General features: G+C 39.7%; 1 protein-coding gene across 7 annotated transcripts in view; it reads left to right on the top strand.

The window, feature by feature from the left end:
- The window catches only part of PLCE1 (phospholipase C epsilon 1), a 174,606-nt gene extending 164,070 nt beyond the window's left edge, over positions 1 to 10,536 (top strand). For 5 of the 7 annotated variants that reach the window (XM_068397336.1, XM_068397333.1, XM_068397332.1 and 2 more), the window contains 8 exons: positions 1,153 to 1,414; positions 2,314 to 2,432; positions 3,599 to 3,727; positions 4,483 to 4,692; positions 6,474 to 6,635; positions 6,806 to 7,024; positions 7,774 to 7,986; positions 9,050 to 10,536. In XM_068397336.1, the coding sequence (XP_068253437.1) occupies positions 1,153 to 1,414; positions 2,314 to 2,432; positions 3,599 to 3,727; positions 4,483 to 4,692; positions 6,474 to 6,635; positions 6,806 to 7,024; positions 7,774 to 7,953 (1,281 nt within the window). In that variant the 3' untranslated portion in view covers positions 7,954 to 7,986; positions 9,050 to 10,536. Of the gene's footprint in view, positions 1 to 1,152; positions 1,415 to 2,313; positions 2,433 to 3,598; positions 3,728 to 4,482; positions 4,693 to 6,473; positions 6,636 to 6,805; positions 7,025 to 7,773 lie in introns of all 7 variants that reach the window. The other 2 variants (XM_068397335.1, XM_068397330.1) reach the window with 2 other exon arrangements.
- The last annotated feature ends 1,795 nt before the right edge of the window (positions 10,537 to 12,331 follow it).

The following is a 12,331-nucleotide window of genomic DNA, read 5'->3' as shown; positions in this document are numbered from 1 at the left end:
CATGTACCAGTACAAGTTGGGGGCAGACCTGTTGGAGAGCAGCGTAGGGGAAAGGGACCTGGGGGTCCTAGTGGACAGCAGGATGACCATGAGCCAGCAGTGTGCCCTTGTGGCCAAGAAGGCCAATGGCATCCTGGGGTGTATTAGAAGGGGTGTGGTCAGCAGGTCGAGAGAGGTTCTCCTCCCCCTCTACTCTGCCCTGGTGAGGCCGCATCTGGAATATTGTGTCCAGTTCTGGGCCCCTCAGTTCAAGAAGGACAGGGAACTGCTAGAGAGAGTCCAGCGCAGAGCCACGAAGATGATTAAGGGAGTGGAACATCTCCCTTATGAGAAGAGGCTGAGGGAGCTGGGTCTCTTTAGCTTAGAGAAGAGGAGACTGAGGGGTGACCTCGTTAATGTTTATAAATACGTAAAGGGCAAGTGTCATGAGGATGGAGCCAGGCTCTTCTCAGTGACATCCCTTGACAGGACAAGGGGCAATGGGTGCAAGCTGGAACACAGGAGATTCCACTTAAATATGAGGAAAAACTTCTTTACGGTGAGGGTGACCGAACACTGGAACAGGCTGCCCAGAGAGGTTGTGGAGTCTCCTTCTCTGGAGACATTCAAAACCCGCCTGGACACGTTCCTGTGTGATATGATCTAGGGAATCCTGCTCCGGCAGGGGGATTGGACTAGATGATCTTTCGAGGTCCCTTCCAAACATCCCTAACATTCTGTGATTCTGTGATTCTGTGTAATTCTCCCAGCTGTGGTAATTGCACACCTAATTCTTGTGTTGTGTGTGCCAAAGCAAGCCAGAGGTCAGTGCCATCACCCCACAGTAACGGAGAAGAAAATTTGATCCTTTTTGACTACTTTACTGGCACATTCCTTCTGGGTTAACTTCCAGATGCCGTGAATGGTTGTGCTCATGATGTATAGTGTATTTTTTTCAGAGGAAAGATACTGTAGCAACGGCATGGGGCGGGTTGAAGCAGCTCTGCTGCTGAAATTATTGCCCTGGCAATTACAAAAGTAGGGAGCATTGTAATTAAATCAACATGTTAACAAACTGTGCTTAGGAGCGTGATAAACAATATTTAGCTCAGAATCGTGACAGTATAAGAATTACTCCACTAACTGGTTTCTCTGTGTACTCCTCGGCTTCAGATTGTGTCCGGACAGAACGTCTGCCCTAGCAATAGCACGGGCAGTCCGTGCATTGAAATCGATGTGCTGGGGATGCCTCTGGATAGCTGCCATTTCCGGACGAAGCCCATTCATCGCAACACTCTCAACCCCATGTGGAATGAACAGTTCCTTTTCCGGGTTCACTTCGAAGATTTGGTCTTTCTTCGGTTCGCAGTTGTTGAAAATAACAGCTCAGCTGTAACAGCTCAGAGAATCATTCCCCTAAAAGCTCTAAAAAGAGGTACGGTATAGTTTGTAGTGACACCCTATGCCAAAATGGTCCAGCAGATTCCTGGACTGAATCCTGACGGAGGGATATTTTTAATCAGCTGGTTGCATTTTTCTAGAGCAGACAGGGAGCACATATCAGACAACATACTTTGCCCTGGCAGTACGATGCTGATCTTAATCAAGTCCCTGGGAGCTGGAGGCAGATCTTGTGCTGTTGCAGAGACTGGGGCATCTTGTACACAGTTGCTTCGATCCTGAGCTGTGGCTGTGAGGTTGTGTTCACTTTGAGACTTGCTGCTCCCTTAGGAAGAATGGAATGGTTTCATTCCTTGCCTTATCCTTTGCCCAAGAAACTGCTGTAACTGGTGATCACTGGGCAGAGGGGAATTGCACTTCTTGCAGCCATGGCTGGAGGAGAGGTGAAGGAAGGGTGAAAAAAGGTGCGAGAGAGAGATGAGGAAGCATCATTAATTCTGTGACACCTGGGGGAGGGAGTCTCCATATTGCCAGCAGCTCTTCAGCAGAACAGTAAAAATACTTTCACGTTTGCTTCGAGCCACTGTAATACCACACAACAGTCTCAGCATATGAGATCTGGCCATAGACATGCATTTTCCCAGTAAGACTTTGACCTTGTTTCATTCATAGTCTAATATGTAGCTATTTCATGTATGAATATATTGACTATTAGAGCAAAACAAAGGTAGGCAGCTATATGAGCCACTCAGCAGTTCATAGCATTTGGGTTACGCTGTTGTACAGACAAAGAATGTTAATGCAGTGTTATTACTGTGCTTTTATAGGTGTGGCAAATGGTAGCTATAAATATAGCAAATTTGAGTTTTCCATTTATGAGACTTGTGTCCTAGGATGTGGCAAAGTACTTACAGAAGGGTTTTTTCTCTTCAGGCTATAGACATGTCCAGCTCCATAACCTGCACAATGAAGCATTAGAAATTTCTAGCTTGTTCGTAAACAGTCGGAGAATGGAAGAAAGTCCCTCTGGGAACACTCTGCCTGCATCTATGGTAATTTAATTATTTTTTTGTGAATGCCACATATTCTTGTCTTAATGATTGCTGTGGTCTGCAGACTTCTAGAACCAGACTGCTCAAAGATGTTACCCCTAAACCTGCACATTTTTCAGAAGTACCTTGATGCCTAATTCTGTTGGGCTTTGGTGGAAGTAAGGTTCTCCCACCTGGCTGAAACTGTGGGAGGGTAAATCTTTAAGTCTGGCTTTTGGTGTGTTTAGGTATAGCATGAGAACTCCTGTGCTGGAGGCTGTGTGCTTGAGTGGTGAGGTTCAGAGCTGCGTCATGCATTCCTTTATGCGTGAATCATAAGCAATGCTTTTGGGACAAAAAAAAAAGAAAGATGCAAATTACCAAGAACTTTGGAATAATGAGAGTAAAACTGAATTCTATTACAGGAAAAGATGGAGTCAGTATCTGCATAAATACGTACATATTTACGTGTGTGTGTGTGCACATCTATATGCTTATATGTACAAGTATGTATACATACACATACAGATGGGTCTGTAATATAAATGACAATACGTATGTACGTATGCGTGTATGGATGTGATGTATTTTTTTTTTAAATAGCCCTTAATGTTAGGTTACCTGGGTCACTTCTGTTTTAGTGACTTTAAGCATGTATATTACCGTTTTGCTGATTTCTGAAGTGTTAGATAAAACCTCCTGAGCTACTGTGTGTGCAGCAGATGTGATGCAGACATTATCCTCCTGTGAATGTATGTCAAATACATATCTTGGTGAATTACTAGGGCAGAAACGAAGAACATAAATGGTTTGGAGGGTAAAATGAAGCTGTATATTTTCATCCAGTAATTCGTATGCTCAATCTAAATAGTCTGAGCTCAGCTACAATGCAGATAGTGAGCGATAGAGGTCTACCCTTTGTTCAGTGGCAGTTTATGTGCTCTTACTGGAAAACTTCCTTTCTCTTCTTTCTCTTCAGCTTCAAGGTAGGGTGGGGTCTTTTGGGGGGTTAGTTTGTTGGGTTTTTTTTTAATGCCTTGATCTGTAGTGTAAAAGACATGTATTAGCTGGATAGCTTTGCTCTGTCAACGTCCTTACAACTTGTGTGTACAGTTTCTTTTAAGCAACCTAAAAATAACATGCCTGTGTAAAAACATTCAGTAACCTGTTGAATGTTGTCTGAACAGTTGTTTAGCACGGGGGAAAGGAAAGCTGCTGTGACTTACAAAGTGACAATTCATGGAATTCCAGGCCCGGAGCCTTTCACTGTTTTTAATATAAGTGGGGGGACCACGGCTGCACAGCTTCTCCATCAGGTGAGTTGCCTGCTGAAATGCAGACTAATTGCAAGAATCCACACTAACACCATTCTGGACATTGATCTCCCTGCATTTCTCACATGTAGGGTCACTGTAGTTCATTCATCACGGCAAGGAGGTGCTTTAGAAATTTATTACTGTGGAATTAATTGCATTGCAAACACAGACTATATCATCAGAGAAATTTTCCTGATCTTGGCCTCAGAGAATGAGTTTATAATCTTAGAACATATTCCCTATTAGTGTTTTAACATTTGGGCATATGCAGATGAGAAAAACAACCTTTCTGACTGATGGAGGCAGCGGGCTGTCCTTACAACAGGGGCAAACGTTTCTGCGCCATTCTTTGAACTTGAGCACCGTAGGGATACAGAGTAAAAGTTAGAGGGCTAAGTTCGTGAGTAGAAAAACCAGTTAACTCAACAGGGATTGTTATTCTAGCAGTGGGAAAAGACTGTACTGTCCTGGGATGATGAATAAATTGTCTGGCCAGCCAAACAGGACAGAAATAAGCTTAGACAGTACTGCCTTGTCTGGAATACTTGAACTGCTTGGCTAGGCTAAAGAGAACAGTACATTACCCTGGAGTAAAATATCCGAGTAATAAATAGCACATTGGAAATGTTGCCTACACTATCAGAATAGTTATTGATTCTTAAAGCTTCTTTATTCCTTCTCATTTATAACTACTAATTATGTAGTGTTTATATTTAGCATTCTAATTGCTGTGTGTTTATTGTGGTCTGTCTTAGCTCTTGGCTACCACAAAAGGCACCGAGTCATGTGCTGCAGACTATTTTCTGATGGAAGAGAAAAGCTTTATATCTAAAGAAAAGAGTGAATGCAGAAAACCACCATTCCAGAGAGTAATTGGTCCCGAAGAAGGGCTAGTGCAGCTTTTGAACAGTTGGTTCCCAGAAGAAGGATATGTTGGAAGGATTATCTTTAAAACCCGAGAGGAAGTAAGTCTGTTTTAGATAAATTGTTATTTACAAAGATAGCTAAAAATAGCTGTTAGGACCAGGAAACAAAAGGGTGCAGTATTTGTTTCAGTACTTAGTGAGTAATGTCAGTGCTGTGTACACTGTTTAAAAACAAACATAACTCCTGAGTGAGCACAACTAGACTTTATACACCTGTGCAACACTAACTTGACTTCACTCAGCTTGAGGATCACGTGTTTAATTATTGCCTACTCAGCAGTTCAATGCCACTAACTTATTGTTTTGACTGATAGTTCTAATTTAATGTAAAACTAGATTTTGATGTGATTGATAGGAAATTAATACAAAGAAGGATAATAGTTAATAGCAAAGGATCACAGATAACAGAACTCCAGAATACAATTATCAATCAGTTTAGATGTCAGGAAAATGAGAAAGGATTTTAATATTAAAGAACTCTAAAAACCTCAAAGAATGATTAAATTATCAATGGTAGCCTAAAATAAGGAAATAGGTGATTCCTTTAAATTTAAAGGAGGAAGATGGGGTGATTACTTCAGTTTAAACTCTAAACAAAACATCTACAGCTTGAAAATATGCTAGTGCCCAGGCTTGTGAGAGAGAAACAAAAAAGCAGGAGAAAGACACTTAATGATCTCACTTTCAGAAGCACTTCCTTTGGTCAGTTCAGCATATAATAATGCTTGCTTAGCCTGAACATAGTAATATATGTACACATATGTTTACATACACAAATGACAGAGATCCTCTGGGATCCTTTAAAATGAAAAAAAAATATTTTAACTGATTATTTTGACACAACTTTTGATAAAGCTTCAGTTTGACAAATTACCATTGTAGTACACAAATCAGTATTGTTTTCCTTTATTTCTAATATTTGGAGCAAAAATTACTAGGTAGAAATTTGCTTGTGGAAATAGTAGCCTACTGAATTCAGGTGACTGCAACACTTAACTTTGTAAGTGTATGCGACCCCAAATGTGTCACTGCCAAACCCCAGTCTTCCAGAAAACATGGGTTAAAATCTGTCGTAGCATATGTGAAAATTATACTGTAGTTTTGTCCTATGAGGCTAGTACCTCAGAGCATTATCTGTAATTTTGAGCCTTTCTGCAGATGGCAGCCTCAGATCTCGGAGCTAGAAATGAAGCTGCAGATTTGCATGGAAAAACAAGGAGCAGGTCCACTTGCAGGGCGTGATATACAACCCATGTTTACAGCTTATGAATTCAAGCTGCATTACATGGGCTTGGAGAGAAACACATTACCTGAGAGAAGGGGAAGGGAGGAATTCTGTCTAAAATCTGCAGCAGTCATAGAGCCTGAAAAGGGACAGAGAAACAGCCTTCCTCTTGCCACAGGAAGATGTTCACTCAGACTTCTTGCTCTCTAAATTCCTTTGGCTTTAGTGCAGGGACAAGGAGAGAAAAGGACACTTTCCACCATCTCCCGTCTTAATGCCACCATTACATGACAAAACATAATTTTGCGTACAGAAGGAAATAAAGGATCTAAGTGATCATTTTTGAGTAGCAGTACTATGCATATGTCTCCATTCCTTGCCTACCATGAAAGGTATTTCAGACACTGATTTTAGAAACACAGGTATTTGTTATTAGCAATAGTGGCTTGTCAATAGTGGCTTCTTATATAGAAGACTTGTATTTAATGAAATGGAGCTGGGGCAACAGCACAGTCTCCAATTTTCATGTGATAAAAACCTTTTGTGACACCAGCCTCTCTGAAGTAAATGAATTTGGCTCTCCTTTTTCCTATAGAATTTAAACGAGAGAAACATCTTTCAAGAAGCAAAGGAAGATGCAGCCATCAGCTCTGAGGATGACAGTTTCTTTGTTCAGGTACATGATGTCTCCCCAGAGCAACCACGCACTGTCATCAAAGCTCCCCGCTTCAGCACAGCACAGGAAGTCATACAGCAGGCAAGCAGCATGTTTCCATTTAGTAGGTCTGTAACAGGTAGGGTGGAGGTTGGTTTCACACAAGAGAAGGTGAGGTTTGTTCTCAGCACTAGCTGAGGAATCAGTTTAGTAACCTGAATCTGAGGGAATGCCTTCTTTTTTTGTCTTCTTTTTTTTCTGCTTTTAAACAGACTCTTTGCAAAGCCAAATACTCCTACAGCATTTTGAGCAATCCAAATCCAAGTGATTATGTGCTCTTGGAAGAGGTGACAAAAGAGCCAGCAAACAAAAAGTCCTCAACATCTAAACCATCTCAGAGGATTCTCTCTGATCAAGAGTGTGTGTTTCAGGCCCAAAGCAAGTGGAAGGGAGCAGGAAAATTTATCCTTAAACTCAAAGAACAGGTTCAGGTAAAAGAGTAAATACTTTGCAGCAGTTTTATAGATGGTGTATGATCAGCTTAATGGGAACCTGCTTTCGATGGGAGGGAGACACGACTGGCATGAGCTGGGTGGGGAGAAGAGACTACAGCAAAAAGCAGATTGCTCTTTTCTCTGCACCTCCCTTTTCCTTTGCAAAACTGCATCAGTTACATCCAGCAACATGATCCCCTCACAGCCTGCAAATCCCACGACAACCTTTATCTTTTGCTAGCAGCTTTCTGTTTTTCAAAAATCTTCTGGCTCTGCATGCCATGCTCCCTAGCATAGTAAAGCAGGACTATTCAAATAGGCAGAACTTAAAAACTACTGGAATAAAGTCCCCTTTATTCCTGCGCAGCGAAAAAGTTGTTCTGTTGCTTTATCTCAGACTTTGGAAAATGGCAGGAATGAAGTATGTGCCTGCTTGGGAGAAGGAGCTGTGTTCTCCTTTCCAGCAGATGCCACCGATCCACAGCAGTTGTTGCTTTAAAGTAACTGTGTCATAAGCACAGATTTTTATACAAGTTTATACCAAATTTGCTAAACATATCTTTGACAATGCATAATTTTCAATTAATTTATTCAGAACAATCAGAAGAATGTGCTTGGCTATGAAAGCACAGCCGCACTAAATATCAAGAGAGGCTTGCTTAGAAATGTCAGGTGGTTTCATGTTAATTCCATACTTCACAGCTAACAAACAGCTTGTTAAACCGCTTCTGTGATATTTTTTACAGGCAGCACGAGATGACAAAAGAAAAGGCATTTCCTTTACCAGTGAACTCAAGAAGTTAACCAAGTCAAGTAAGCAGTATCGGGGCTTCATATCGCCCCCTCTGCAGGTGTTGCCGGACAGTCCACAGAGCAAGGACGAAAGGTCTGCCTGTGGTTTGACTTTTAGTGACATTATGGAATAACCACCACCGCTGCCTACAGTACGGTCTGTTCAGGTACGAGATACTGATTCTAACTCTGAGCAATCATTTTATACATGATTTAGAGAGTATTTTTTTCAAAGCTGTAGTTGGTTAAACCATAGTGAGGTAACAAGGGACTGACAGATCCATAAAAGCCTTAGACATTGGGCTGCATAGGCACAATAACATCAGTAAGGTCTCCAGCTGTTTATTATAGAATTTGCTACAGTGAATCAGAATGGTGTGAAGGCTGGAGTTTCACCTGCTTTCTCTACCTATTTAAAAAACAAAAGCAAAATGTTGCATCCTGGTTGATTTTATAGTATGCATTTTAATCAACTAACTCTGCTTCATTAACGATGTCCTATTACTCTTTTGCTGTGGGCCAAAGTAAATTGAAGTATCCAGTAGAGCTTTTGTTATTTTTTATTACATGCATATAATAAAATCATCAGGATTGACGATCTCCTTTTTAGCTAAAACAAGTTTATAGTGTTAATTTCCCTCTGGAAATTTTGCCAGAAATGTTTAAACATTTTTACTATCCTTTCTGTGTATCTTCTGTTTCTTCCATCTCGCTTTACTTAAAACAACAAAGGAAATACACCACATAAGACTGTCCTGTTCATACGAAGACAGTACGTGTAACTTGTCCACAGGCGTACGCTAGCCAGATATTTGCAGTGTTACTACAGCACTGAGGTATCATCTGAGAAGTTACAGGCTCATTGTAAATGGAGAGGTCATCTTTCCCAGTGTTGATAATCCACTCTCACGTATGGCCAATTTAAGATTACATTTTTCTTTCCACATACACCTAATTACTAAAGCATTATTTGACATACACTGTCATACTATTGCTAAATCATGAAATTAACAATTCAAATATTTTCATTTGCAAAATATTTCAAATATGAAGGGACAAATTTGATACCTTATTTCTAGGCTACTATAAAAACCCTAAATCATCAAAACATCTGAATTCAAGAAAAGCAAAGTAAATTATGGAAAGATCCCAGTCACATTCCCTCCTCTTCTGTATTTGTTCTTTCATTTTTTTGAAAACTGGAATTTACATCACTGAATCCTTCTGCAGTGCTTTTGAAGGAACCTTCTGCAGTCTGAACGGGTCACCAGTTATGTGCCCTGTGCTAGAGAGGCTTAATCCAGGCAACGCTGCTGGATTAACATCCAGAATCTGGGAATCCTACGGGGGATGTCGTAGATTAGAAAGATGCCTGTCAGCTATCGGAAGATTCTCCTCTTCCCATATCTGCACATCTGCAGATTCTTGATAGGCGGACGAAGAAGTTTTCTTGGACTGTATGTTGTAAACAAACATGTGTTGTCACCCTCCCCTTTTTAAACAAAAGATAATTTTAGCTAGTTGCCTCTAGGGAAACTGAAGGCAGAGAACCAGAGTGTTCTTTTATGTGTATTATATTAAAATAATGCACTTTTACCTGAAGATTTTTGTTAAACACTGTGTTAAGTGATTGTAAAGAGATCTAAATATACTGTAACTTCCTTCGCATATCTGTTTAACTTTGGTGAATATACACAAAACGCTCGAATTATTTATGGTTTATCTACTTTAACAAAATAATGTACAATAGCTAAATACACCTAACTGGTAGTGATACTTTGACAAGGAACAAAATGTTTTCTTCTTATAAATTCTTGTTTTCCTGGCTTGTGTTTAAAGAAAGAATATTTATTATCATGTTCCAAAGTACATGCCGTTGTATAATATATTTATCCTATACTACTTTTTAGAAAAATGCAGAATTTATACCTCTGGATTTAGAGGAAAAAATGTTTGAACTTTTCTGGTTGTTTCTTTTCAGCACAAGACGTTTAATACCCAAAACTGACCAAACTCAAAACAATGCATTGATAAATGTAACTAACATTTCAAAATTTTAAATTCAAAATACATTTCTCCATACAGTCAGGAAATGTCTTTTTACTTGTCTGTTAAACCCAGAGAGTATAAAGAACTCTCACACTATAACTCTTGACATTTTTGTTTACATAGAAACACTGTTGTGTAACTTTGCTGAATTCATCTTTTGATATTTAAGTTAGTTGTAGCTGTCTCTTTTTTTTTCTCCATGGGAGTTATTAATGTGCTTGGTTAGTTAAAACAATCCATACCAACTTACCAGGGCACTTACCAGGGAAACAATTGCTGAAATCAGTCAGGCCTTTGATTTCCCACAAGAAGTGTGTCTGGGGAGAATAAATTGCTCTGCACACATTTTGCCTCCCTTGGGCAATCCCTAAACAAAGTGTTTCAGTTACCTGGTGTGACTAAATCAAGAAATCCATGAATATAGGGAGTGATTCATGCACTCAGTTATTCCTCATCAACTTTAGCACTCGAGCACAAAAACACTGCTGCTCCTAAGAGAGAAGCTGCATCAGGCAAAGGCTAAAACAGCAGTGTAAATAAATGAGATTTACTTTTGACAGTGCAGGGGCAAAAGGGATAGAAGTTACAGGCAGTAGTCCCATGACAACCAACACCCCCCACCCCCAATAATTAGAAAATTAAATAAAAGAAAGCAAAGTCAGTAATTGGCACATAAATAAGCAGACAGAACCTGCATTCTGTCACTAGAAGCTATGAAGTCTTTCACTACACACTGCAGAAAATGCCTATAAAGTAGCCATTACTAAAGCAAAAAAGTGCCCTCTTGAGGTCATTTCCAGCTTCCAGGGAGAATAACCACAGACACACCAAAACATCAGGTTTCCCTGTGGCATGTCCTCCCAGAGACCATGCACTTCCCACTGCTTATCTTCAGTACTGATAGAGCAAAACAGCATTTTGCAATTCAGCAATCAAGATCCAATTAAAAAACCCAACCACCTCATAGCTCAGCTTCTTCACTCATGTGTTACCAATTCTAACTACCTAGCCAGCCCCTGTAAGAACAAGGTATGCTCTCTCTCCCTACCCCACACCTATGCCACATGCATAATGAAAGATTAAATGTCAGAAGTGACACCTTACCCGTAGTTTTCTATGCATAGTTTGCTTTGGAATACTTTGGAATTACTGGCAAATACTTCCTGCACAATTCAACTAATGCAATTTTTTTTTTTAAAAATGTTAGTTTCATTCTCTCTGTTATTTTAACACAGTAGCAGTTTCACATCACTAAGAGTTTTTTCTTCAGGTGTTTTTTATGGCATTTGAGGAACAATACTTTCTTATAGAGTTTGCCCTTATCTGTTTGGGGTTTTTTTTTTGCTGTTATATTCAGCAGCACTGAAAATAGAATTCTTAACATCACCTCTAGTATCACAGTAGTCTGGAAGACACGCTTGGTATTCATTAGATTCAACACAGAAAGTTCTTACACCCATGTCATCATCCACTAATGGTTTTCTGTCACATAGATTTAAAAAGGAAAAAAAAAAAACCCTTGGGAAATTAAGGGACAACGGTAGCCACGTCACATTGTGTAATGCAGGTCTAGCACTAACCTGAAGTCTAATGGCAATTTATAACCCATAGTTTTGTACTATTTCTGCTAACAAAAAAATTTTCTAGCTGTGGGAATACTTTATTACTGTAAGTATGCACCTCATCAATCAACATCTAACGCTGCTTTTGCTGCTGTTTATCACAGTGAAAGAGAACAGCAAAACAGCAAAATATTCACCTTTCTATTAAAAAACCCCAACTTTCTAAGCATGTAGACATCTGGAATTGTGTGAGGCTAATTACACTGTTCCAGTATTTTCATTAATGTACATATATATCAATTTCAAGTTTAGGTATTGGTAAACTTCAGAGTAAACTTTTCTTGGTGACGTGGTACATTTTGAGGTGAAGTGTCTTTCCCTTTGTGTTGGTTCCAAGTATCCTAATAGTGAAAATACAACACCACTTGAAGCATTAAACAGGGTTGTTTTTTTTGTTAACTTTTGTGAAAGCCCAGTTAAACAAACACATTTCATGTGCCGAGGTGTTATTCTAACAGGAAAGTTTATTCTGCTTAGGAACAGATTTTATTTCTGCAGGAATACCTGTCCACACATTCCTATGACAAGACTGACAAAATAACTTTGTCCCTTTCTGTGCTTTTGGCTGGGCATGGACATCAATTAGGAAAATACATTCATTTTTTACATTACAAACTGTTTACAGGAAGCAGCTTCCAGGATAAAAGTTTGAAAGAAAGGAATGTAAATAATCAACACCTTCCAGAAACCTGCAGTCCCTGAGCAGTAGCAGGCCTCGTGCTGAACAGTTTACAGGTGGAAATCTCAGGCTCTCTTGCCTATTGGCAAAAATACAGAAGTATTTTATTCTACACTATTTAAAAACCACTGTTACTTTTCTACCAATCTCTTATATTTTCCT

Source organism: Nyctibius grandis, chromosome 4, assembly GCF_013368605.1.
Source record: "Nyctibius grandis isolate bNycGra1 chromosome 4, bNycGra1.pri, whole genome shotgun sequence".
In the NCBI taxonomy this organism is placed as follows: Eukaryota; Metazoa; Chordata; class Aves; order Nyctibiiformes; family Nyctibiidae; genus Nyctibius; species Nyctibius grandis.
The sequence above is the reverse complement of the archived record's forward strand: the minus strand, read 5'-3'. Positions and strand labels throughout refer to the sequence as shown.